At 50.4% G+C, this 27,318-nt stretch overlaps 1 protein-coding gene across 2 annotated transcripts in view; it reads right to left on the bottom strand.

Moving 5' to 3' along the window:
- The window catches only part of ANXA6 (annexin A6), a 55,171-nt gene extending 32,995 nt beyond the window's left edge, over positions 1-22,176 (bottom strand). For both annotated transcript variants that reach the window (XM_084762406.1, XM_084762407.1), the window contains exons 1-3: positions 22,057-22,176; positions 10,428-10,471; positions 1,041-1,131 (exon numbers count right to left, since the gene is read on the bottom strand). In XM_084762406.1, coding sequence (XP_084618532.1) covers positions 1,041-1,131; positions 10,428-10,445 — 109 coding nt within the window. In that variant the 5' untranslated portion in view covers positions 10,446-10,471; positions 22,057-22,176. The remainder of the gene's footprint in view (positions 1-1,040; positions 1,132-10,427; positions 10,472-22,056) is intronic.
- Between the last annotated feature and the right edge of the window lie 5,142 nt (positions 22,177-27,318).

Here is a 27,318-nt window from a genome sequence, read left to right as displayed (position 1 = left end):
GGTAGGGGTTTTCACAAGGGCTGACAAACCACCTGACTTGGAAAAACCCAGATGCCTTAATACCCAGCATAGTGTTCTTCCAACTGCGGACAAGCAAAGGTAGCAATATACACAATTTCAGGTCAGTGGGCACCCTGAACAAAAGGAGTTACCAGGAGGGTGCCATCTGACCAAGGTTCCCAGCTATGCTAAGTAGGCCTGATCCTTAAGCTCGGGACAGGGTTTCTCTCTGTAGCCTTGGCTATCCTGGACTCACTTTGTAGACCAGGCTGGCCTCGAACTCAGAGATCCACCTGCCTCTGCCTCCCTCGAGTACTGGGATTAAAGGCGTGAGCTACCACACCCAGCCAGGCTCCAGATCTTTATCTCTCTTTAGTGGTTTGACATATTTTATTGTAAATCTATACAATATAAAAAGAGGTATGAAACAATGAATTAAGTAAGCTAGTCACACAGCTCAGAAGCAGAGCACTTATCTAGCACAATCCTCAGCAGCTCAAACAAAACAGACCTTACGGTTGCGACATCCCGGGCTCCTCCCCCACCCACAGCTGTTGAGTAGCCTTCTGTGCAAAGGAGACCATCTCTCGGGGACGGAGGAGGAGGAAGGCGCTTAAGACTTAGAAGCTCATGAAATTTACAAGGCTCAGAAGCTCAGGGACCATACATTGGACCATAAGGCCCCTCACCTCTAAGACGGTAAAAGCAGTGACCAGTGGCTGCGGGAGAGTCCACCTACAAGCTGGGCAGAGGCCACTAAGGTTGCAGCTCTCCTGAGTTGTCACCCATGACAGTTTTGTGGCTGTTTTGGGGGTAACTCATGCTACTGTAAGTAACCTCAATAAACACACTGGCTCATCAAACTGGAACAGTTTCTTGGTTTTGTTCTTGGTGCCCTGGCTGGGTAGATCACTGTCTCTTTGTGCTTCTCTAGGGAAAGTCATAGTGTGACAGCAAGCGGCTCCAGGGTAGGCCACACGTGGCCATCTTCCATGCACCCCCCTCCACGCAGGACCCACTTTTGGCTACCCGACACCCACCGAAGCCCTTCATGGCTGTGTACAAAGCCTCGGCATCCTGATTTGCATCGAAGTCTGGGAAGTCATGGACGGAGCCTCGGTACATGGCACCCTGTGGGGAAAGAAGCAGAGGTTAAGTTTTGACCTTTGACCCGGACCCTGGTTGCAGAGGTAAAACAAGTACTGAAGAAGCAGAGGTTAAGTTTTGACCTTTGACCCGGACTCTAGCTGCAGAGATTAAAACAAGTACTGAGGTCGCTTGGGAAGGGTGTGGCTAACTCTTCAGGACTACCTGAGCCATTACTCCAAGGGAGGGCTGCTTGGCCAAGGCTAGCAGTCCTTCATCACCTAGCACCATCAGGAGAGGTTAAAAGCCTGGCTGAGTGGCAGGCTGGAAGTGATCCCTCTAAGTGACAAGAGCTCCACCTGTGGTGTGGCAGAGTGTGTGGTTGATGGAGATCTGAGGTCAGAGGTCAACCATAGGTAGTGTCTTGAGGTGTCATCTACCTTGTTTTGGGTTTTGTTTGTTTGTTTTGAGATAGGGTCTCACTGTGTGAGCCTGGTTGGCTTGGAATTGCTATGCAGACCAGGCTGGCCTTGACTTCAGAGATCCCCCTGCCTCTGCCTCCTGAGTGCTGGGATTAAAGGCATATGCCATCATACCCAGCCCTATTTTATCTTTTTCTTAAGAGTGGTTAAAAGTTTATTATTAGTGTATTGAGAGGGTGGGCATGTGTCTGCCATGGTGCACATGTGAGGGTCTGAGAGTCCCCCCTTCCTCCTTTAGGTGGGTTCCATTGAATAAACTCAGGGTCTCAGGCTGGTACAACGAGCATCTTTACCCACTGAGATCTTGCCAGACCATTCATCTTATTTTTGTTTTTGTTTTTGAGCTTGACACAGGGTCTTTCTGCATAGCCCTGCCTGTCCAGGAACTCACTGTGTAGACCTAGCTTGTCTCCAAGTCACAGAGACCCACTTGCCTCCACTGGGGTTAAAAACATGTACCACCACCTTCCTTTTTGAGACAGGGTCTCTCAGTGGCCTGGGGATCACATATCATAGGTGGCCTTGGCATCGAGCCCCAGGGACCCACCTCTGTCTGCCTCCCCTGCACTGCTATCATCAGGGTGTGGGCGGGTGGGGGAGCTAGATTCTGGAGCTTGAACTAATGTTTTACATAACAAGCACTTTACTGAGACATCTCCCTAGCACTCTTGTTTTTCATAGCACTTTACAGTTTACAAAGCTTTTCATCTCCATTACTAAGATTATATTAGCAACTGTGGGGGTGTTCAAGGTTAACTGAACCCTGAGAAGGAGACCCACAAACCCCAGCCCTCTTCCCTGTTCCTCTCTGTCCTCGGCTGTACAAACCTCACAGGGCTGCTCTCAAGTTCAATGCCAAGAAGAGCAATGGTCCTGGGGGGCCCAGTAAACTGAGCCGTGAACTGGCATCTAAGGACAAGCTGGCAGGGTCCTTGCAGGCCAGGAGAGGAGGGCAGACAGCCAGGAGACCTCAGACATCAGATCTAAGCTGAATGCACAATGGGTCACTTCATGGAAGAGTCAGATGTGGGTCAGCCATACAGTATGGAGAAGTAGAAGATCTGAGAGAACGACAGGGCAATTCTAATACACAAGGGGCCATCACTGGGCAGGCACACGGCATGTAATCTGTGCCAGGCCCTAGGCCAAGGGCTGAAGATTCAGGAAGAACAAAGACCTAATTTTATTGAGCCCCTCACCCAGGGGCAGAGATAAGCCATATATAAACATCTAAAGAGAGATGACAGAAAAAAACAGCTAAACCCAATACCAGCTCCACAAAGAGACTAAAAAAGGTTCTGTAGATGGAGGAGCAGCTGGAAGAGGAGGAGTAGCTGGAGGAGGAGGAGCAGCTGGAGGCCAAGGAGCCCCCAGATTGTGCCTTCAAGGAGTGATACATAGAGATGCAAAACAGGAGTCCTTCCATAGTCCTATGTCTCCTAATGGCTAGCTACTACCACAGGACCCACCCAACCAGACATCTGTCTGCCCTCTGCCTTTGCTCACAGAAGCTGGCTCTTCAGAGGTATGTGTGTGTGGGTGCAGGGCTGCTATTTAAAGCTCTCAAAAGGCGAGTGACCAGAAAGGGACACAGCCTTCTTCCCGCCATTCGTGAATCCCCTGCAACCCGATCTCAGCCCTGGGCAAGGAAAGGGTAACAGGCCAGATGACAGACCAGGAAGGGATGGCGCATGCTGGCCCTACCTCCCGCCTATCCTCCCTCTGGTCTCTTCAGCCCTTCTGAAGCCAGCCACATTTGCATTGGCACAGTGCCACCCTGGATAGTCTGATCCAGGGACCTGAGGTCCGGTGTCAGGCCTGGTCTGTGCATGGCTCATAGACTGACCAGAGCAGGCCCTCAAGTCCCTGTTATCAGAAAAAAAGGCAGTGCCCTGCTAGAATTTTACCTAAGTGTGTGGTGTTTCTCTATATATCCTGGTTTAGCAATGCCACAAAATAATTATCGGCTTCTAGGGTGGAGAAAAGGGGGCCAGAGGGGCCCAGAGTATCTGTTTTGCAAAGGATCTTAAAGACTTTTAGTCTAACCTTCCTCTTGAGCTTTTTTGTTTTTTGATTTTTTTTTTCTTTTAAATATAAGGTTTCGTATAGCTAAGGCTGGTCCTGAACTCACTATGTAGCCAAGGCTGACCTTGAACTCCTGATGGACCTGCCAGGGCTACCTGAGTGTTGGGATTACAGTATGTGACATCACATCTGGCTCTTTGATTCTTGACTCCACAGGACAGGTGCTGTAAAGAATAAAATACAACTGCATAGGAGGAAGTGGATCCTCACACCCGGCACAGACTTAGCAATGGAGACCAGAGAGGGCTTTAACTGGAACTCAGTTGAAAGAAGGTATTTTCCCCTGACGCAGAGAAGTCTAAAGAGGGATGCAGGCAGGGGAGGGCAGTTGACTCCTTCACATGGACTCCTTGCACCACTGCTCAGCACGGGGGATGGGGGGTGTTGGGGGTGTTGGGGGGTGGGGGTGGGGTAGCTGGGACCAGCGCTGCAGTGTCCAGCTTTGAAATATCTCCCTGGGAGCCAGGTCCTCTGGGGTCTGCCTGGGGAAGCCAGCAGTTGCCATGGTGCTTCCTCCCCACATGCCTGGACCCACATGTCCGTCATCTCTCTCTCTCACTCCCAACCTCCTTGCCACTGATCCTGGGGCTCACTTGGAGAGGAGGGCAATGTACCTTCAAATTCTGAAGAGCCAAAACAGAGAGGACCAGTGACACGTGACCAGCTAGCATGTCAGAGGCCTGATTGGGAAGGCAATGGTGGCTGGTTTTAGTGAGCCAAGCTTTCTCCCTCTCTGATGGATGCCGGGATGATGGTGTGGCAGGTCATAAGGGAAGAAGGTGTTACCCTCACATAGCCTGGGGCTCCCTCCTCAGCTAGTGACACCCACCTGCCTGTCCTTGAAGACTGCACCAGCTGCCTTCCTGCTGGGCTGGCTGATTTTGGGGACTTGTTCCTCTTTGTGTTAGGCTGACCCACTTTCAAGTTACAAACGGGCATCGGCGCTCCACCATGCCTACACCCCAAAGGCCTCTCTTACACGGATTCTTGTTTCTAGGGAAACTAGAGCCACCCACTTATCCATCTGTCATTCATTAGCATACCCACCCACCAGTTTACCTATCTGTCTATTGACGCTGCATTCTATCCTTCCATCTGTCTGCTCTGTCCACATACCTGTCCATCTGTCTATCTCTCCATCTCTCCTTCCATCTACCCACCAAGCTACCTATATATCTATCCACCCGCTCATCCATCCACCCGCCCATCCACCCACCCATCCACCCACACGTGCATGCACCCATCCATTTCTCACTGAGAATCTGCTAAGTGCTGAGAGCTCAGACCTGCTTTTAAAAACTCACAGTCCAGCAGGGAGATGTACATTAGCACATGTGACCACAATCCAGTCAGTTAAGTACAGCACAGGGGCTGGATAAGAAACCCTGTGAAGGCTGGGGCTGCATCCACCCCACTCACTGATATATTTTCAGTCCCTAGGACAGGACCTAGGACAGGGTTCTCAATCTGTGGGGAGGTGTTGAATGACCTTTTTCACAGGGGTTGTATATCAGACATCCTGCATATCGTGTGTTTATATTACAATTGATAACAGTAGCAAAATTTACAGTTATGAAGTAGCAACAGAAATGAGTTCATGGTTGGAGGTCACTACAACACAAGGAAGTGTACTAAAGGGTCACAGCGTTAGGAAGAACCATTGGCCTAGGACATCTGGGCACACTTCAGTGTTTGCTTCCGAAACACATGTGTGGATTACAGAGGATAAGTGCTCAGAAGATTAGAGCTGACTTCCTGGAGATGATGTCTGACTTCCTGTGAGTTCTACAGGATGAGGAACAGCTGCCCTCCACCCTGGGGAGAGAGGCTGTGGAAATTACCACACCAGTTTGAGGCCAGCCTGGTCTACAGAGGAGACATAGTGGAGGCCTGGGATGCGGTGAGAACACTGGGAAAGGAACCCCAGGTTACAGTGCTTAGGAGCCGATGACCAGAGCCTGTAAACTCAGTGACGGATACAGCAAGCATGAAGCAGAGGATAAGGCTGACTATTTACTGCACGTATTGTCCTTGGTTGGTGCAATAGTTCGAGCAGACCCGCCTGGGTCCAGATGTTCTTCTTGTAGGTTTCTAGGACCCTCTGGGTCCTTCTATTTCCCCATTCTCCCACACTTCTCTCACCTAGAGTCCCAATAGGAGGTCCCCGCATCTATCCCAATCTCCTGGTAAGTGAAGACTTTCAGGGGACATCTCTGTTGGGCTAGTGTCCAATTATAAGTGAGTATATGCTATGTGAGTATCCAGATCTAGCCAGGGGACAGGACATTCTCCACAGTTGTGTGGAGAGCGAGGACTGACTCTGACATGAACTCTGGTGCCCCATATTTGACCACTTCCCCTTGGTGGGGAGGCCTGGTGGTACTCAGAGAAAGAATAGGAAGGTTACCAACATGAGACTTGATAGGCTGTGACCATATGGTGGGGAGGAGGTCCCCTTCTGTCACAGACCTAGAGGGAGGGGGAACGGGAGGAGACAAGCAAGGGGATAACAATTGAGATGTAATCTGAATAAATTAATAATAATAAAAAAAAAGAAGATGGGTTGAGAGCTGGCTGGTTTGGGCACGCCTCCTCAGTCAGGACCTGGGCAATGCAAAGCTTTTGCACCTGGCATTGCTGTCTCTGTCCATTAAACAGAGATGCTCCTCAGGCTGCTTTCTCCAGGGTTTGTGTTTTTGTTTTTTGTTTTCATCCTCCAAGAAGTTTAACTATGTAACCCATCTTCTGTGTAGGTTAGAAGCATTCAAGCAGCAGCAGCAGCAGCAGCAGTTTCAAACTGATGCCTGCCTCAAGGTCAATAGTAGGGATGCCTTACTTGGCTGCTGCTGCGATAAAATACCTTGAACGAAAGCAACTTAAGGGAGAGGGGGCTTACTTCGGCTCATGGTTCAAGAGCGAGGTCCTTCATGATGGAGAAGTTGGGGCAGCACCTGGTCACACCGCTTCCTTCCACAGTCAAGAAGCAGAGAACACTGAGTGCTTGTGCTTAGCTCACTTTCTCCTTTTCGTACGGTCTAAGACCTCAGCCTAGGGAATGGTGCTGCCCACAGTGGGTAGGTCTTCCTACTCTCAAGTAAACTTATTAAGATAATCCTCCAAGTCAGGTGGTGGTAGCACACACCTTTAATCCCAGCACTATGGGAGGCAGAGGCAGGTGGATCCCTGTGAGTTCGAGGCCAGCCTGGTCTACAGAGTGAGTCTAGGACAGCCAGGGCTACACAGAGAAACCCTGTCTCAAAAAACAACAAAACAAAACAAAACAAAACAAAACAAACAAGAAACCCCAAACAAACAAACAAACAAACAAAGATGATCCTCCAGAGCTGGGTATGGTGGTACACCTCTTTAAGCCCAGCACTTGGGAGGCAGAGGCAGGCAGACCTCAGCCTGGTCTAAACAGTGAGTTCCAGGCCAGCCAGAGCTACATAGCAAGGCACTATCTCATTTTTAAGATGGGGGTGAGGATGGAAGAAGGAAGGAGAGAGAGGAAGCATCCTCCCATAGGCATACAGTGAGGACCATTTCCTAGGTGGGTCCAGAGCCCATCAAGCCAACACCTGAGATTAATTGTTGCAGGAGACGTGTCAGAGGCAACAAGTGCCAAGATAGATTCGGAGAAGGTTCCTAAAGTTCACAGTCAGACGCCCAAGGTCTCTACGACCATAGAATTGAAAGCTGCCTAGAGGGGCTGTAAGGAGACAAGGGGCACCTGCCCAGGCTACAGGATAGAAGACAGAGCGCCAGACATGTTTCCCTTCCTACGGTGGCTGTTTCATATCTGCCCTTCTTCCTCCATGGACTGAAGATGAAACAGTCAATGTGACACTGGGGAAAGGATGGCTAATGGCCCACACAGGCTTGGCTACAGTGCTCACGGAGAGGCAAGCTAAGTGAGGATCATGTAGCTCTGCACAAGGACAGAAATCTTTTCAGGGCTTACCTGCCAGCCCTGTGATCCAAGATGTCACACGGCCATGGGCACTGTAAGCAAAGTGGGGCTTAGCCCCGGCCGTTATCATAAAGAAACAGTTCCTCAGAATGGCCTGGGCTGAGCTTCCACAGGTCATGACTCGCCCCATTGTGGGAAGTTTACATTCCTCAATGCCACCTGTGCAGCTGCCCAGGCCACCTGTAATCAGCCTGTCACACCCTCTGCAGACAGGATCCTCCCAGAATGGAGGGAGTGAGGAGAAAGAGCTTTTCCACCCTGAAACATGTAACAGGCCCTTGTCAGGTGGTGAGTAGCCTAGCCCCACCGCCACCCCGGGCTCCGCCCTGTGAGGCCCCACCCTGAAATATTTAACAGGCCCTTGTCAGGTGGTGAGTAGCCTAGGCCGGCCCCCCCCCTCGGGCTCTGACCTGTGAGGCCCCACCCCGGCTGCTACAGGTGTGGTGGACCTCCTTAGAACACAGACAAACATCCCCTAGACAGATGATTGGCACATAGCCAGCTCCGAAGCCCACTTCATCCTGCAGGTGCTAGGGTCCAGGACTCTCTCACTCTCTCTCTGTCTGTAAAGTTGTTGTTGTTGTTATTGTTATTATTATTATTGTTGTTTCTCTGTGTAATAGCCTTGGCTGTCCTGGAACTATTATTATTATTATTATTATTATTATTATTATTATTATTATATTATTATTCTGGTTTTTCTGTGTAACAGCCCTGGCTGTCCTGGAACTTGCTTTGTAGACCAGGCTGGCCTTGAACTCACAGAGACACACCTGCCTCTGCCTCCCTTCCTCAAGTGCTGGGATTACAGGAGTGCACTACCACGGTCAGCTTGCAAAGTGTTTTTATATTCATTATTGCATTCCAACCCCAAACCTCACTATTAGTTGCCACAGAGGCTGCCTTTGGGTCCCAAGCTCATCTCTTTGGAAGGTGACAGGAAGGAAGGAGCGGTCATCATGATAGAAGGAATCCAAAGAGAGTGAACAGTGTGTGTCTATCTGCAAAGGTGTGTGCCTGTGCGTGCGTGCGTGAGTGTGTGTGTGTAACATGACATTTCATAACAGTAACAAAAGTACAGTTATGAAGTAGCAACGAAAACAATGTTATGGTTGAGGGGTCACATAGCATGAGGAGCTGTGTTAAAGGGTCACAGTGTTAGGAAGACTGGGAACTTCTCTCTTCACACCTTCCCAGCACTATCTTCCACAACCTTCTCTCTACCAAGGCTGTTGCCGGCCAAGCCCCCAGGGGCTACCTTTCGTCCCAGCTGCACAGCATTCCCAGTTCTGTCCTTCTGACCCTGCCAGTCTGCCACAGACCCCTCTTGTTTCCCAAAACCTCGTAACCCAAAGGGTCCCCTCCTGCTGGCCCAGACCTCTTTCATGTCCCACCAAAGCACGGTGCAAGGGTGTCCACTTGCACCAGGACAAGAGGGACCCCCTTGGACCTAGCCACCCTGAAACTTGCTTGCAGAGGTTCTATGAGCCCTAACCCAGAGCTCTGAACCCCAAGTCTTGGCTCCACTCATCTTTCGGCCTGACCAGTTTGCTTGAGTCATTCAGAGGTGCCTCTCAGCTCTCTGCCTCTGCACACACAGGCGGCGGGAAGCAGCCAAGGCTCCCCTGCTGGAGCTTTGCCTACAATTATAAATACTCTTCCTGATCAGCCTGATTAGAGAGGCTGCGTGACCAAGCATGCTCCTCGGGGGCAGGGGTGGGGGTGGGGGTGGGGGAGCAGAGCAAGAGCTATTTTGAGGATCTATCTGTCTTGCATCATATAAACGCTATTCTCTGCGAGCTGTGACTCTGCCTGGCTCGTTGGGTGTCCTATCACAAGGATGGATGAAGGGAGATTGGGTTCAGCCACTGGGTAAGAGCTCTGCTCTATGGATAGATGGAGACATTCTGGAAATGGAGCAAGCGACAAGGGGGGCGGTCATCTGGGGGTCCTTCATCTTATCCTCCCCTCCCAATGCCAGGTTTGCACGGTAAGAGCAGCTAATTGGGACCTTTCTCAGGCATGCTCTGACAAGGTGGGCCCCTCATGCTAACCTTAGCCCCAGACGAGAGAATGTTCCCTTTGCTCCAGTGGTCAGACTAGGGTTAGAGTCTTTCTGGCCAGGAAAACTTAACCCCAGTGGGTAGGACATGGAGCACACCTCTCCCGGGCGTAAGCGACCTTCATTAGGATTGCCCATTCCCCTTCCTGGGGCTACGTAGTTCTGGGCCATGTCGCTAGGCCTAGCCAATGAGGATAAAACCTGGAGCCATTAGAGTCAGTTACGCTATTGTATCCTGGACTACGAAGATGGAGGAACCGAAGCCCGGAGGTGCGTGATGCCCGTGCTAGGCAACAAAGACCCTCTCAGGAACCAAGGTGCAATTTAGGAAACGCTGCCCATAGAAACAGAATCTTCCCTCTACCATCCAAACTCTTGGATCCAGCCGGTCCTGAAGCCCCTGCGCTTCCCAGTCGACTCACTCACGCCCTTCTGTACTTTGGATATTGTGTTATCATCATTGGTGTCTTGGTTATGAAGAGCTATGAGTTTAGAGTCGCCTCTGCTCCTTTTGGGCTGAAGGTGCCAGGGGTTCTCTGAAGGTACCTAGGATTACCTAAAGGCATCAGGGGTTATCTCAGGGTATAAAGGGTTATCTCAAGGTACCTCAGCTAGCTGAAGGTAGCAGAGGTTAGCTGAAGGTACACTGCTTAGCTGAAGGTACCTGGGGTTACTCTGGCCTACTGATGCTGGGGTTCCCAGGCCCAAGGGCAGGGCCTTGAGGAGGAGGAGAGACCCTTACCTGTGCTATTTTGGCCATGGTCTCAGGTTCTGCAGCAGAAACCACTGTGGGAAGAGAAAGAGAATTTAAGAGATGTTCCCAGTACTCTCTGTAGCTCTTCCTTCTTTGCCCCTCAGTTGACAGTGGCTAGAATAGATAGTGCATGGTCAGTCACAGCAGGGTGGGGAAGGGGCCTGGAGGAGAAGGAAGGCTGGACATGACCTAGCACTGAGGCAGGCAGTGCAGTGTGCCTGTTCTCTCCCTTAATCCTTCCAGGACTCCTTACAGGCAGCAAGTGCCCTTCATAAGAGAAGGGAGACCATGGATGGGTACCACATCTGACCCCAAATCAAACCACGTAGGCCTCCAGACTCCGGAGCCCCCGTGTGCGCCTGCGCTCTGTGCCCTCTTTCCAAGCCACCGAGAATGGCTTCCCAACCGGGCCTCCCTGGCATGCGAATGGGAAGAAGCAGGAATTCCCGGGTGTCTCCTTGAGGACATCATCTCAGCTTGGGTCTGTTGCATTCATCCACCGTCTGCGCCAGCCAGCGATGCCCTGCACCCTGAGACCACAGCTGGACCTATGCAAGATTGGACAGTCCCAGGTTCACAGTCCCAGTGATGAATGCACACCCTGAGGATTGCAATAAGCATCTGGAGGAAAAATCACGTGCAGGACAAGAGGTAACAGGATGTAACCCTGGGGGGCCAGTCAGACATCTCACATGGATGCCCAGGTAAGAGGCAACAGAGAGCTCCCTATTGGAGCAGACAGGAGGGAAGTGACATAATAGCCAGCCAGTGCCTGAGGCTACTGTGAAGACCAGGACTTTACTCTGATGGAACAAGGCCATCCCCATCGTGGGGGACTTAAACAAAAGGGATGAAATATCTTATTGAAACTGGGTACGGGCCATGAGCTGGAGGGGTCAGGGACAAGAGCTACAATGAGGGAGAAAGGGACAGAGGTATGTTATAAATAAATGAAAAAGGAGAAGGGAGTTGGGTGCAGAGCTGAGCTGAGCTGTCGAGCACTCAGCAGAAAGGCAGGAGATGCAAGTTAAGCAATCAGGACCACAGTATTCCAGCAGAAGTGGCTGGTGCAAGCTTAAAACAGCTCCATACCGCTGAGTCAGAGTAAAAATAACTTACTTGCAAGGAATAAACTAGGAGAGAATGTGGGACCACAGAGACCTTCAGTCAGTAATCTCCAGCCCTACACATCCCCCAACTTAAGAGAACACTCTCCTAACACTTGTTAGTTATGTGCTCGTTTGAGTGCAGGGTTGTGCTAAGCACAAACTGCCTGGCAGTGCTGCTGGGGGATGGGAGCTGGGTGACTTCAAGCACAGAGAGGAAATATCAGTGGTGGTGCTGTCTATTGCAGTGGAGGGAAGTTGTTCAGTTTGCTTCCCTGTCATCACCACTGTGGGAGGACTATCTTCCTAAAGTCAGCAAGGGGGCAGTCATCTGATGACGCCAGGGGTGGAGGACCTCAGACAGATCTGCCTGCAATCACAGGCTCAGCTGCAGGAAACCCTGCTGTTGCCCTGGCAACCAGGGGCCCCTTGGTATAAAAGTGCAGCTCTCATCAGGAAATGGAAACCTCACTTGGGAAGGTGTGACATCTAGGATCCGGTCCAGAACCAGCTCTGGGGTTTCCTCAAGCCTGGAGGCTCAAGGGGCAGCGGCAGGTAAAGGGAGCCCCAAAACAGCCAGAGACCCAGGGAATGAATAAGGTCCAGAAAGTGAGTTGACATGGGGGAGGGAAGGCTGAGACTTGTCACTAGAAGGCTGAGGCACTTTCCTTTGGCCCTGTTGCTGGAAACTTCAGCAGCTGGCTGGCGCCCAGGCCCATCTGGACAAGAGCCCCTTTCCACAGAGAGCTCGCTCCAAGGAGGGGCCCCCGCCATGCCTTTGGGGGAAAACTCCAATGGTAGTTTCTGTGTGCCTGTTGGGAGCCTGTCTCCTGTGCATGCAGAAAGTGAGCATCTTTGATAATTTAAGTGTTCAGATTGCAATTCAGAGGGTCAACGGGGTCCTTTCCAAAGGGAAACCTCAAGGCTGAAGAACAGAGGTTAGCTGTCTGAGCACTGGGACCCTCCTGTAACAGCCTACACACCACAGAGCCTCAGGCTGGCTGCACAGCCACTGGCCCACAATCCCAGCTAAAGCCTGACCATCTGTCCTCCAAACCTCTCTCTAAATGGCTAGGACTCAGGCGACAGCCCTGCCTGAAAGTCCCAGGTCACAGCAGGCTTCCACACAGCTGAGGAAAGACCCAGCTTATATGATTCCTGCTGGGTTGCCTGGGTTCTCTGGGCCTTAGTGAAATGAAGTCAATACACAGTTGCCATCTTCCACATTTCACTGATCGGCAGATCTCACGGCTCCTTAGGCCTCCCTCAGTCTCTAAGTTTTACCAACTTACCTGAATTAGGTTCTTGAGATTGATAAAAATGGCTTCTCTCCCCTCAGAGGCCTAAGTCTCTTTTGATCTGAGCTCCCAAGCAATTGGCTCATTCCAGGGACCCCTTCCCTTTGGGCAGTGATCTGGATGGCTTCTTCCTGAGTGGCCATCATCACCGCTGCCTTGCCCTGTAGCTTATGACTATTGTAGTCTTCTGTTGGGGCAGAGTCCTAGTGAGTGGCCAGGGCCACCATGTCCCCTGAGCTCTGACTTACGCAAGCTGTTTAAACCGAATCTTAGTTTGTACATCTGCAAAGACATATTGGAATTCCAATGTGAACTATGAAACAGCATATAAAAATGCTTAGTAAGACTATCTGGCACACAGAGGGGGAAAAAAAAGCAGTAAATGGTCATTCCTATTGGGATGAGTTTTATATGGCCATTGAAGTCAATACCCCCAGGTTCGGATCCTGCAACTGCAAATGCCCACTTCAGGACTTTGAGACAGTTGTGTCACTTCTCTCTGCCTCAGTTTATCTCAAAAACGGGAAAACTGTAAGTTAGGATATTGCAAGATTGTACGCAAAAGCCACCCGTTTTGTGGGAGTCTAAAATAGCCCACCTGAAAGTAATTAAAATTTTATTTTAGGTTTCTTTATTTTATGAACATTTTGCCTGCATCACATGTGGGTCTGTGCTTATAGAGGTCAGAAGAGAGCATCAGGTCCCTGAAACTGGAGTTACAAATGGTTGTGAGTCACCATGTGGATGCTGGGTCCCCTGCGAGAGCAACCAGTGCTCTTCAGCACTGAGCTGCCTCTCCAGGCCTGCAACAGTAACTTAAAATGTTTCCTCTTGTTTATGCTGATGTGTATGTGTCTCCCAGATGAATGAGCAAGCATGAATTGTGGTGGGGGAGGAATCAGAGGAGGGGTTGGATCTCCCTCGCACAGTGGTTCTCAACCTTCCTAACGCTGCGACCCTTTAATGCAGTTCCTCATGTTTGTGGTGATCCCCAGCCATAAAATTACTCTCACTGCTACTTCAGAACTGTAATTTTGCTGCTGTTATGAACTGTAATGTAAATATCTGTGTTTTCCAATGGTCTTAGGTAACTCCTGTGAAAGGGTTAGTTGACACCCCTGCCCCCCCCCTCCAAAAGGGATCACAACTCACAGGTTGAGCACCACTGTCCTAAGGGCTGGAGTTATGAACGTTGTGAGCCAAACGATCTGGGTGCTAGGAACCAAGCTTGGAGAAACCTCTGGAAGAGTTGTAAGTGCTCTTAACCACTGAGCCTTCTCTCTGGCCTCAGATTGCTTGGTTTGTTTGTTTGTTTGTTTGTTTGTTTTTGATTGAGACAGGGTCTCTTGTATGCCAGGTTAGCCTTGAATTTATGTGTCTTCAGATGATCTGACCTTCAGGCTTCCGCCTTCCAAGGGCTGGGATTACGTGTGTGCAAACTGTGTCTACAGTACTGGAGACTGAACCCAGGGCCGGCTTCCAGCGTGCTAGCAAGCCGCCTACCAACTGAGCCATGCCCACAGCCAACCAAATATGTTTCTGTGGCGTATGTCAAGTTGGCATTCAGAGGGAGCTGCAGATTTCTGCAGCTAGAACACAGGCTCGAAGGGGCTGCTTTTGTAGGAAGCTGTTCACTGCTGCCCACATCCGGTACAGGCAGAGGTATTTCTATGCTCCCCCTGTGTGTGTGTGTGTGTGTGTGTGTGTGTGTGTGTGTGTGTGTGTGTGTATGTGTATAGAAAGATCTTATCTACAGGAGAACATTAGAGGTCTGATTGGCCCAGATAGAAATAGATGCAGGGCACCCCTGATCTGAGACTTTATCTGCATTATAAGCCTGGGCCACTTCTTCCCTCACCCCCACCCCTTTGTTTACCTCACTGGAGGGCTCCACCATCCTGCCCCACTTTTTTGATTTTTGTTGTTTTGAGACAGAACCTTATTATATAGTCCAGGCTGGTCTGCAATAGGATACGCTCCTTCCTCAGCCTCCTGTGTGCTAGGATTATAGGTGTTGCACCCCCAACAGCTCCCTGGCCTCTCTTTGAGTGCCGGGCAGTAGTGCCTGTACATATTAATGCATGTGCGAATAAGCTCATGGTTGCGTTTTTTTTCCCCCTCCTAAACTTTAAAATTTCAATTCATTTCAAAGATAAAAATAGTTAAAACTGTCAGGTAGAACCAGGAGCATCAGGGCACACCTTTAATCCCAGAACTGGGGAGGCAGAGGTGGATGGATCTCTGTTACGTTCAAGGCCAGCCTGGTGTACAGAGTGAGTTCCAGGACAGCCAGGGCTATGCTTCGAGACCCTGTCTCAAAACAAAACAAAACCCGGCCAGTAAGAAAGTTTCACAGGTGAAAGTACTTCCCATGAGGCTGGCGTGGTGGCGCACACCTTTAATCCCAGCACTCGGGAGGCAGAGGCAAGAGGATCACTGTGAGTTCGAGGCCAACTTGGTCTACAAAAGGGATTCCAGGACAGCTAAGGGTAACAGGGAGAGACCCTGTCTTGAAAAAAAACAAAAAACAACCCCCCCCAAAAAGAAAAGAAAAGAAAGTGTTTCTTATGCAAGTCTGCTGACTTGAGTTCGATTTCTAGAACCACATAAGGATAGAAGGAGAAAACAGACTCCACAAAGTCGTCCTCTGACCTCCACATGTCTCTTTCTCTCCCTCAGAGCACTAATAATAAAATCTATTTTTAGCGGGTGTGGTGGTGCACACCTTTAATCCCAGTACTGGGGAGGCAGAGGCAGGCGGATTGCTGTGAGTTCAAGGCCAGCCTGGTCTACAAAGCGAGTCCAGGATAGTCAAGGCTACACAGAGAAACCCTGTCTCAAAAAAAAAAATAAATCTCTATTTAAATGATTGAAATCTTAGGACAGCCCTCCATCTATCTGTGTGTGGAGGGAGAGGTGGGGCTTGAAGGGTCGTAACCAGCCTCCCTCCCTAAGCTAGGGATATCCTCCACTGTTATTTATCCATCCAGCCTTCTAGAACTTAGACCAGTGTTCCTCCATTCCAGCTTTATTAAAACAACCTGAGGACCTCCCCCTACCCCCCCCCACCCCCTCACCCCCGCCCAAATGACCAAAGGCCAACGAGAGATTGATAAGGTTTCAGGGCCAGTGCAGCCAATAAAGTGATTGGTTTCTGCTAGATTCAGCTGTTACCTCAACTGGGAAGCCAGGGAGATCTCCCCTCCTTGGAATGCCCACAGACCCCACGTTACCCCTCCCTTGACTGCCTTGTGGTCAGCCATTGAGGATTTGCTACTCGTGCGTAACTGGAGGTCACTGGCCTCTTGTGCACTGTGGGGGAATTAAAAAAAGAATCTATCTTCAAAGAAAACCTTTCAGGATTATCTGATTCTAGTTTTTCTGTCTTCGGGCTCTTTATAGCTCAGCAAGTTGCAGGTGTCTACTGTTCACGCACAGCAATTCCACCATCCCCCCTCCCCACCCCCACCCCCGGGTGGAAAAACCAGTTTTGCCTCTAAGTGCATACTTCTTTCCATATAAAGGTGGCTATTGATTCCATTTTGAGCTGGTTACTAATATCTGTTCGGACTAGTCATTGATTATAAATAGAATACAATCTTAGGCAAAGGATCATTTTTTATTTTATTGCATGTGATTCATGGCTTGGCCCCTTTTGGGGACATCACTGCATCAGCTATTGTGCCTGCTGTAACCCTCTGAAGAGGTTAACCTCTGCGTCCAGCCAGAGTGGCACTTCCTAAAGGCTGCATGGAGAGGCCAAGAAACCAATCAATCCTTCAAGCATGCTTTTCCTCAAGAGCACAAACCCCTCACTCTGCTCACAAAGAAACTAAATCTAAGATCTAAACTGAAATCCTGGCGTCTCCGTCTTCATCTGGAGTCCGCCTGTCTCCTTTACGCTGGCTGAAAGTACAGAGCTAAGCACCGACCTGACCCTTTCCTCTGGCGTCACCTTAGATCCCTGAAGTACAAGATGGTCCTGTAAAAGAGGACAGTCGGTCCATGAGGGCGAGCTCTGCCTTGGGGCAGGAATAGCCAGCCAATAGGAACCAGGCTGAGCTCCTAAAGCAATGGCATTGAAGAGGTAAGGGGTTCTGAGAGCCACCGAGAAGAACCAGAACCAGAACCAGGCCAGGCCAGAACCAGTTGACTGTGCACATCTCTTGCCTTAGTTCCAGACCTAAGGCTCAAGTCAGTTTCCTGAAAAATGGGCTTGGGCTGGAGAGATGGCTCAGAGGTTAATTCCCAGCAACCATATGGTGGCTCACAACCATCTATAATGAGATCTGGTGCCCTCTGCTGGCATGCAGGCACACATGGGGGGGCAGAGTACTGTATAAATAATAAATAAAATCTTTTAAAAAAAAATGGGCTTGGTGTCTCTGCCTCCCTCAGTCTCAACTTGGTCACATTGAGTAAATGTTCTTTTAACATTTTCCCCACTATTACTGGTCTCTGACTGGTTTATTGGGACCAGGAGGCTGAGCCTTGCTAGCTAGAGCTTCAGAAGCCCAGCTTTACATGATAAAACTCCAGTTACAGAGGTTTTGAGAAGTCCGGGGGGGCGGGGTGGGGGGAACCACTGACCCAAACTACTTTGTTCCCGTGCTGTGGCCAGAGGGGAAATGACCTGAGAAGTTGAGTAACTTGTCTTGGTCCATAGAGAAAATTACTGATTAACTGGGGACTCGTGAGAAAACAAAACAAAGAGCTGTGAGCAACCTAGGCTCACAGGTGGGAGCTGGGGCTAGGACAGAAAATGGGATAGACTATGCCCGGGACTCTGGCCTAACAACTACAGAGAAAAAAGAAAGAAAGAGTACAGATTATGATAAACTTTTTACCACTTTTCCCCTCCCAGACAGGGTTTCTGTGTGTAGCCTTGGCTGATCTGGACTCCCTTTGTAGAGCAGGCTGGCCAGCCTCTGCTTACAGGGATGCGCCACTGTGCCTGGCTTTACCTTTTGTTTGTTTGTTTGTTTGTTTGTTTGTTTTTGGAGGGAAGCACACATGTGCTGTGGCATAGCTTATGAGAGCTGGTTCTCCTCTTCCATCACATGCGTCCTGAGGCTTGAACTCAGGTCATGAGGCTTGGTGGCAAGAGCCTTTACTTGCTAAGCCATTTCACTGCTCACTTCTCCACCCTTCAAAACCACTGTTAAAACACCATAGAAAAGGTACTTGTGGTAGGTTGGGGCGTAGCTCAGATGGTAGAGTACCTGCCTGGCATGCCCAAGGCCCTGGGTTTGATCCTTAGCACCCCATGAACCAGGCATGAGAGTGCATACACACAAGCAATCCCAGCACGTGGGAGGTGGAGGGTTACAAATTCACCGTCAGCTACATAGCAATTCCAAGGCCAGCCTGGGCTACGCGAAACCCTGTCTCAAAAACACTTTCTGTTCCCCCAGAAAGTTTTGGTGCCTCCTGGGGTAAGTCTACTATAATACTTGAAGGCCGTGGTCTTCAAAACTCCCTTTCAGGGTGGGTATGTAGTTCAGTGTAGATTATTCCTCTAGCATGTGTCAATTCTGGGGTTCCATGGGGTTCCATTCCTCCCTCTAAGGAAAGATAAATTCTTTCTCCTTTTCTTTTTCATTTTTCCCTCTTTTTCTTTCTTTCTTTCTTTCTTTTTTTTTTTGAGACAGTGTTTCTCTATGTAGTCTTGGCTGTCCTAAACTCACTTTGTAGACCAGCCTGGCCTCGAACTCACAGCCATCTGCCTGCCTCTGCCTCCCAAGTGTTGGGACACCAAGTGCGACACCACGCGGGCGGCTCTCCTCTCAGACTCCAGCAGCTACAATCCTCAGCAGAAACAGCACCCCTGCCTTGCCCCACCCCCACCCTCAGACACTCAGGTTTCTTCGAGAGCAGTTTTTTTTTTTCCAATCCTGACCTACAGTCATTGATCCCCAGCTGGACAGGGCCCCAGGCATTCATCTGGCTGCCCCAGAATCAGAAATGGTCTGACTTGGGTTTGAATGCCATGTGAGGTCACTTTGTGAATGGCCATAGGTCTAGTATCTCCCAGGGGCCAGGCATCCTGAGATCAAAGCCCCAAGGTTATTTAGAATCTATGTGGTAAGCTGCGAAGGGCCTGAGTTCAAATCCCCAGTACCCAGGTAAAAGTCCTGCCCAGTAGCCAAGCCTACCATCCTACTGCAAGGTGGGAGACAGAGACATGAGAATCCGTGATAACTCAAGGGCCAGTGGTAAACAAAAAGAGAGAGACCCTGACTCATGTGGAAAGTGGCTAGGCATGCGAGGAGCCCGATGACCTGAGTTCCATCCAGGACCCACAACATAGAAGGAGAAAATCAACTTCCGTAAGATGTCCTCTGACCTCCACATGCATACCACAGCACAAAAGTACATACACAAATAAATATATACATGTAAATAAAAATATTTTAAAAATAACTCATATGGTTATACTCAAAGTGTAAAAAATAAAAACAAAAACAAGCAAACAAAAGGAATAAAGACTAAGTAGTTTTTGTTTGTTTTTTAAGACAGGGTCTCTCTGTAGTGGATCAGGCTGGTATCAAACTCACAGAGATCCAACAGCCTCTGCCTCTGCCTCCTAAGTGCTTCGATTAAAGGCAAAGGCATGGACTACCACGCCGAGGAAGAATGAAGGCAAGATGAGTGTGCATAAGAGGACCTTGCACGGAAAGTTTGTGCACAGGAGTGCTGTGCTAGGGCTTACAACTATCCTTTAGTTTTCTTCTGAGATGGGACCTCCTGTATCCAACTTTCTATTATAGCTCAGGGTGACTCTGGACTGTGAATTTCCAGATCCTGCAGCCTGCACCTCTGAGTGCTGGAATTGCAGATGCACAGTTTATGCCTCCCTGGGGAAGAAACCAGGGCTTCCCCTGTGTGAAGGAACACGTTTCTAGCTACTAGTTTACATTTGAGGGCTAGACTGTCTATCTCTGTAATGGTCTGACACCAGCATCTAACAAAGCAAGGGGTCTCCAAGTCTGCTCAGCTGGAAGGGGTCCATCAGTGACAATGATGTCTTTAGGGCACCAGTCCTGAGAAAGAGGAACCCGAGGCTCAGGTAGCCTCCTGAGCACCACCACACCCTTCTGAGGTTACCACAGCAGCACTAGCTTCTCCACAGAGAGTACCCTACAGTTTACAAGACACTTTCCAATCTGCAGGCTCAGCACCAGAAAAAGAGATCAGTCCTTTTACAGATGGGGGAATCTGGGCTCAAAGAAGCCTGGGGCCAACGCAGCTCTGCAGGGTCAGTGTCAGTGGGGGCTTCCCAGGACCCAGGAGAAGGTATTCCAAACACAAATGGAATGCAGTATGTAAACAGAAGAGGCTGGGTTCTAAGCCAAGAAGCAGCAAGCTAGGCTACAACCCTCATTTCCCGTTCTCCATATGGGGAATCTGTGGAGACCATAGCCAGGAAGTCTCTTGAAGGAGCTGGCTAGAGGTGCCCGAGGAAGGAATCAAGGTGGGGAGATGCTCAGCTTGTGGGTGGAGGTGTAGAGATGGGGCGGGGTGGGGCCCGGTGTCCAGGCTCCTCTGGGAGCTGCAGTGCAGATGTATGTATGGTTTCTGGCAGCTCTCCAGTGCTGCAGTCCCTCCCTCCCTGCCCCTCCCTCACCCTAGCATCTCCACTCTCAGGGCAAATCCATGTGCTGTCTGGAGACAGCTGCATCCAAAGGCCAGAAACAGCAAATAGGTTCAGTATCCCAGGAGAGAGAGAGAGAGAGAGAGAGAGAGAGAGAGAGAGAGAGAGAGAGAGAGAGAGAGAGAGAGACCCATGGACAAAGGACAGGAAGTAAAGGAACATTGTGAGTGACAGTCACAGCTGCAAGGGGATGAAGGCCTTCTCCGCCCTCCATGCCCAGCCACACCCAACTCCCAAATCTGAGAACAGTTGAATTGGCGGGTGGAGGGGGGGGGGGTGCACACCGGAAGTGGCAGTCACCTCAGCAGACTGCTGTGGGGAACAAGGGCCCAGAGAGAAAAGAGATCCAACCAAGGGCCCCAGGCAAGCTGCAACCCATGGACGTGGGAGAGGATTACCCAGGGTCTTCTGGCAGGGCTTAGGGCCTGAAGCCAGAACATCCGAGTGTACAGGGGTTGAAGTGATTGCAGACGAGGCAAAAAGGCTGGGGAGTCAGGCTATCCTGTCTAAGGGCGGGGACAGCAGCTTCACGGTGTGATCTGACTAGGAGAGGAGGTGGAAAGGAGGGCAGATTCTTGGGGGGACACCAGGAGCCCTTACAAATCCAGGAGCCATATGCCCAAATTTGGAAGTGTCTGGGAAGACCCACCAGAGTTTAGACAAAAGGAAAGGAAAGGAAAGGGAGGGAGGGAGGGAGGGAGGGAAGGAGGGAAGGAGGGAGGGAGGGTGGGAGGGAGGAAGCAGAGAACAGATTCACTATCCTAAAGGAGCTTTACATGCCCCAAACCTGTACTCAAGACTCCCCAACCAGCAGCCAAACCAACTCACTTTCAATAGGACTGTTTACCTCGAAAGAGGAAGGGGTTATCAGCACCTGGGAAAGGGAGGCTCAGAGAGGGAAAGCGACTGGCTCAAGGCCACACTACAAGCTGGTGGTGAGATGAATTCGCGGTCAGTAAGAAGCATCTAAGGCCCTGGAGCATTGAGAAGGCTCCGGGTTGACTTAGAATAAATAGAAGAAAAAGCGGGGCCTCTGCATCCTGCTAAGAGCTTCCATGGCTCCCGGGCCGGACCGGACCGGACTGGACCGGACCCGGACAGGTGAGCTGCGCAGTGGGGGCTGGTCCATCAGAACCCTCGGGATAGACCTCGGTGGGCAGCAGAGAGCCTCTCTCCGGCACCACACACCATGAGCCGAGCTGTCTGGCGCGCAACAGACGGTTCCATTTCTAGAGCTCTCCAAGTTGGGGAACTCACAGCCCCCCTCCCCATGGTCCCTAGATCCGCGTCCCTTTGTCTTCCCAAGTTTTTCCACTAGTTAAGTTAAGGTGACTGGGCGCCCCCCCCCCCCCGCCCCGGCCTTGGACCACACCCTTGGCGGGGCCCGGGCTCCACCAGCTCCCCTCCCCCGCAGGGGCGATGTCACCTCGCGCCTGCACCTCGGATTCTCTCCTGGGACACACTAGGGTGGCCGCACCCCGGCAGGGACCTGGCCAGGTGCTTGTCCCTGGTCCCCGCAGCACTGGACTCTGTGCCCTGAAGCGACTCTGCATACTCACCGCGCTTGGGAGGCCTTGGGTCAGAGCGGACAGAGACGCAGCTCGAAGCCCGTTAGCCCAGCAGCAGCCGCAGCGCAGGCTGGGCGCACGGTGGTGGGGGACACGTGGCGCTCAGGGGCCAATCGGGTTTGCCCGCTGCCCGCTCCGCCCCGCCCCGCCCCACCCTGGGTGCTTCACTTTTGGAGTCTGGGTGTCACCAGCTGCAGGGGAAGGGTGTCAGGGAGGGCGCCCTCCGGGAACCCGAAACCTCCTACCTGGGTCTGTTCTGACTACAGTTCTCGCGCCTCTAGAGGAAAAGTGACTAGGCAAAGGCCACGCAGCCATCCAGAATTAGAAGTCACCTTAATGTCCTGTTCTGGACACTTTCTCCTACATTTCTTGCCACTCACCAAAGCGTTGTTGAGAAATTTGAGGCTTTCCAAAACTCAGACCTTACCGCACTGATCAGATTTCACACTTTCCTGCCCTATCAGGTCACAGGTACATTCACCTGCTTTGCATGGAAGGAAAAGCCAGAGGAGACAATACCTTGGGCAGGGCCACACAGCTTGCAGATTGTGCGGTTGGGCAGGTGGCTCCAGAGGGATTCCTTGCCCTTGGGGAGTGAGTTCTGGTCGAAGAAGGACCTAGAAGGAGACCAGAAGCTGTGGTCCAGGTCTGCGTGGAAAAGCTGCACAATCTCTGAGAGTCCCTAGGAAACAGATGGTCTAGCTTTAACAGAGAAGACACCTTCTTCCCCCCCACCCCCACCCCCACCCCCCCACCCCCACTTGGTGGCCACAGAGCGGACAGCAAACTTGTTTGCCAACGGGCTCTTCTCTGAGTTTCTTTAAAGGGGCATCTTCAGGGGCCAGCAAGCTGGCTCAGCAGGCAAAGGTGCTTGCTGCAGAAACTGGCTTTGATCCCTGAGACCCTTGTCTGGCACATACTGACCGACTCTGATTTAAAAAAAAAAAAATTAAAGTTGAAAGTTAAAAAAAAGGGGGCTGGAGAAATGACTCAGCTGTTAAAGGCTAGACTCACAACCAAGATATATCACACACACACACACACACACACACACACACACACACACACACACACTATCCTCGAATCCATCACTAGTTCAGAGTGTAGTGAGCCCCTAACAAGACCTAAGTGGAAAATGTGTCCTCCATCTTTTCATCTCACCCAGTGAACATTTATTGATAGAGTTGCAGGCTAGAGCAAAGTGAGCAGGTGGGCCTGGCTGCCCTGCCCTACCCCTGGGACCTTCCAATAGATGGAGGCTTAGGTTGTTTTATGGGAAGCCTGGGGCCAAGGTGGAGGAAACACATGGGACCTGGCAAGTTGGGAAGTCTACCTTCAGAACAAGAATTGAAGAACAGGAATTACACAGCTACAACTTTTGAGGAGAGCAGGCTCAGCGGGGGAAGCAGCTCATCAGCAGAGCCCGTGCCCCAGCCCTGAGAGGCTGAAGCAGGAAGATCAGGAGTTCAAGGTCACCCTCCACCACATACACCTTCAAGGCCAGCCTGGGCTACATGAGGCTGCCTCAAAACGTGCAATAACGGGGCTGGGTTTTGTGGCTGGTTTTATAGTTTTTGACATGCACAAAACCCTGGGTTGAGTTGCCAATGCCACATCAAATTGGACTTAGTGGCGCACACCTGTAATCCCAGTGCTCAGAAGGATCAGAAGTTCAAGGCCATCCTCAACCACATAGCAAGTTCAAGGACAGCCTAGGACACACACGGACTCTCTCTCTCTCTCTCTCTCTCTCTCTCTCTCTCTCTCTCTCTCTCTCTCTCAGAAAACCAACTAAGTAAATAAATAGGAATAAGAAAATGAGAGAGGTGGTGAGGTGGTGGAGGAAGAAGACGGAAGAGGGCTGGCCCTGCCAAGGTGGGGTCAGTAGTCTCCTTGCACACAATCACAACTGCTGTCATATACTGGGCATTTCCATGAGTCACAAGGTTGTATACTCCCCCACCCCCTTGTTTTAAATGAGTGTATTTGTGTGTGCATACACTCACCTTTGAGCCCAAGCGCCATAGCATCCATACAGAAGTCAGAGGACAACTTGCAGGACTTGGTTCTCTCCTCCTTCATGCAGGTCCTGGGAATAGAACTCAGGTCTTCAGGCTTGGGGGCAAGCTCCTTTACCTGCTGAGCCGTCCTGCGGTCCCTGTAGACCCTTCAATTACAATGTCATATCTAATCCCAACATTTCATTGGTTGGATATTTATTTTTATTTATTCAGCACCTACTATGTGCCAGGCTCTATTGCAGAAGGTTTATCAACAAACCAAGGTTTCCGCTGTCACAGAGTCTGCATTCCAGCTCACAGGAGATAGGTACACCATAGCAAACATGACAGCACGTGAGCAGGGACAAAAACTGTGGACAAAGAAAGGGGAAAAGCTGACAGATGTAGTGCTTAGTAGAGTGTTTAGCAAAAGCTAAATTAGGTTTGAGAAAGACGCGGAGGAGGAGATAAGTCAGCAGAACCGAGCAGGCACTTGTTGGAAGAATCCTGGCCAAGGAAATAGCAGTGGGAAAAGGGTCACAGCGCTTGGGGGACCAGAAGGGCTCCTGGGTGTCGAGCCCAGCAGGAGGCAGAGATGGAGGTGGTGTCTACTCATGAGGGCCTGGAGTCCTTGGGATGGGAAGATGTGGGGGGCGGGGCGCTGCTGCTGGGCGAGAGGGGACGAAGGTTTAGTGCACCCATGGCTGTGTAAACGCTGTGTCTAACTCTGCCATTTCGTGAATGCAAAAAGCCAGTATCTTCTCAGCAGCCACTCCCCATCTCTCCTGAAGCACCAATTTGCTTTCTCCTCCTCAGCCCTTCTTATCTTTCTCCTTCTCCTCCTCCTCTTCCTCCTCCTCCTTCACTTCTCTCCTTCTTCATTTTTGGTCTGTTGGGACCAGGTCTCATGTGTTTGAGGCTGGTCATGAACTCCACATGGAGCTGACAATGACCTTGAACTCCTCCTCCTCCTCCCTCGCTCCCTCCCTCCCTCCCAAGTGCTAAGATTACAGTGGTGAGCCACCACACCTCCCCCCACCCCCTAGATTCGATCTCTATCTCTCTGGAATTTTTTCTACCCACTTCATTTAAATGAGATGATACATATGTTGCCTTTGGGGTGTGGCCTCATTTGGCATGCTTTAGTGTAACAGGGCCCCAGACCTTAGCATAACTGACTCCATGATGGAAGTACCAAGGCTATAAAACTCAGCACGTAGACAGCACACCTGACAAAAACGAAAACAAAGGCCTAACCCATCAGTGTCCATTCAGTTCCGGGAAAGTCTCTAAATGTGCTAACCTTGCTTTTTGGCTTCTGTAGTTCTGCGTCTGGCTAACTGTTCTTGTTAACAGAAGTATGTCAACCCAGGACACGGTTTTTTGTGCTTAAAAAGCACATCCCTCACTGGGATTCCAAACACCCAGGGTAGTCACCGGCCAGCTAATAAGGACTTTCTATTGGCTTAAACCCATGTCTGAGCAGTCTTCTCTGGAGGATTCCCCTACAACATTAGTTCATCTCCACTGTGGCATGTGTCAATACTTCCTTTTATGGCTGAATAATAGTCTGATGTTGGAGTCTGCTGAATTTTGCCTTTCCGTTCATCTGCTGGGGGCTTTAGCTCATTCTGACTCTCTGGCTATGGTGATTGAGACACTATTAGCAGCTGGGGACACTTACTTGAATGCCAGTGTGTGGGTTCCCTAATGTGTTTACTCGGCGTGAAACTGACTTGGCTGTGTGACGATCTCTCTTCCTCTTCACAGCGCTGGGAGATGAAGGCAGGGCCTTATGTGTGGAGGCAGCACTTTCCTGTTGAACTACATCCCTCCATGTTTAATTAAATAGGGCTCTGTCACATACATATTTTATAACGTTTAGAATTGAAATATCCAAGTTGGCCGGGTGTGGTGGCGCACATCTTTAATCCCAGCACTCGGGAGGCAGAGGCAGGTGGATCTCTGCCAGTTCAAGGCCAGCCTAGTTGGTCTACAGAGTGTGTTTCAGCACAGCCAAGGCTACACAGAGAAACCCTATCTCGAAAAACCAAACCAAACAAAGCCAAACAAACAAACAAACAAACAAACAAAAAGCTGGTTCTTTTAGGTGCAAAGCTGAAGCCTTAGTTTGGGAGCAGAGGCACAGAACAAGAGATTGCTGTGAGTTCGAGGCCAGCCTGGTCTACAAAGCAAGTCTAGGACAATCAAGGCTACACAGAGAAACCCTGTTTTGAAAAACAAAACAAAAAAAAAGAAGAAGAAGAAGAAGAGGAAGAAGAAGAGGAAGAAGAAGAAGAAGAAGAAGAAGAAGAAGAAGAAGAAGAAGAAGAAGAAGAAGAAGAAGAAGAAGAAGGCGGCTAATTAACATTGCCATTCCTTGGCTGAACGCTTTGCCTTTGCTTCTTGGAATCAATCCTGAAAAAACAATTTGAATTATGGGGAAAACTTTGAGGGCAACAGTGTATTTTTTTTTTTAATAAAAGTTATAAAAAGGAAGCCCCCTCGGTAAGTAAGCAGGTGTCGCAGCCTCATGGGTTAATGGACACAAACGCGGGAAGGAAGAAAGCGCCCAGATAGCACCATGTTGGCGGCATTCTCCCAGCCCTTCCTCCACAGACTGGCCCGTCCAGAGGAGTGTGTCTGGGAGAGGGTGAAATGCATGACTCAGACCAGAACAATGCACGGAGATTGGGGATTTCCCCAACTCTGTGTTCTGGGCTTTAATTTACACTCTGGTTAAAGGAAGAGAATCTTCCGGGACTACCTGGAGAAGTGGAAGTGGACAGATACTGCCACCTGCTGGCTAGATGCTGGATGGCAGCGAGGCAATGTGGTGACCCCCAGGGATCCTGTCCGATAACAATCCAGGCAGGCCTTCGAGGCTCCTTTAAGGACCTGCAAGGGAGTTAAGAATCTAGGGGGCGTGGTGGCACATGGCTTTAATCCCAGCACTCTGGAAGCAGAGGCAGGCAGATTTCTGGGAGTTTGAGGCCAGCCTGGTCTACTAAGTGAGTCCAGAATAGCCAAGGCTATCACAAAGAAACCCTGTCTGGGGGAAAATACGTTAGCTATTTTCTTATCACTGTGACCGAATACCTCACAAGTAAGCGACATTGTAACGAGAAAGGATTTGCATTCACAACGGATGCAGCTCATGCCAGGGAGGAGCGTAAGGCGGCAGGAGTGTAGGGCAGCTGGACCCAGTCTGGACGCAGAGAGAGAAATACTGGTGCTATGCTTGCTTTTTCCT

This window comes from Acomys minous, assembly GCF_964271855.1.
Source record: "Acomys minous genome assembly, chromosome: 16".
Classification (NCBI taxonomy): domain Eukaryota; kingdom Metazoa; phylum Chordata; class Mammalia; order Rodentia; family Muridae; genus Acomys; species Acomys minous.
The sequence above is the reverse complement of the archived record's forward strand: the minus strand, read 5'-3'. Positions and strand labels throughout refer to the sequence as shown.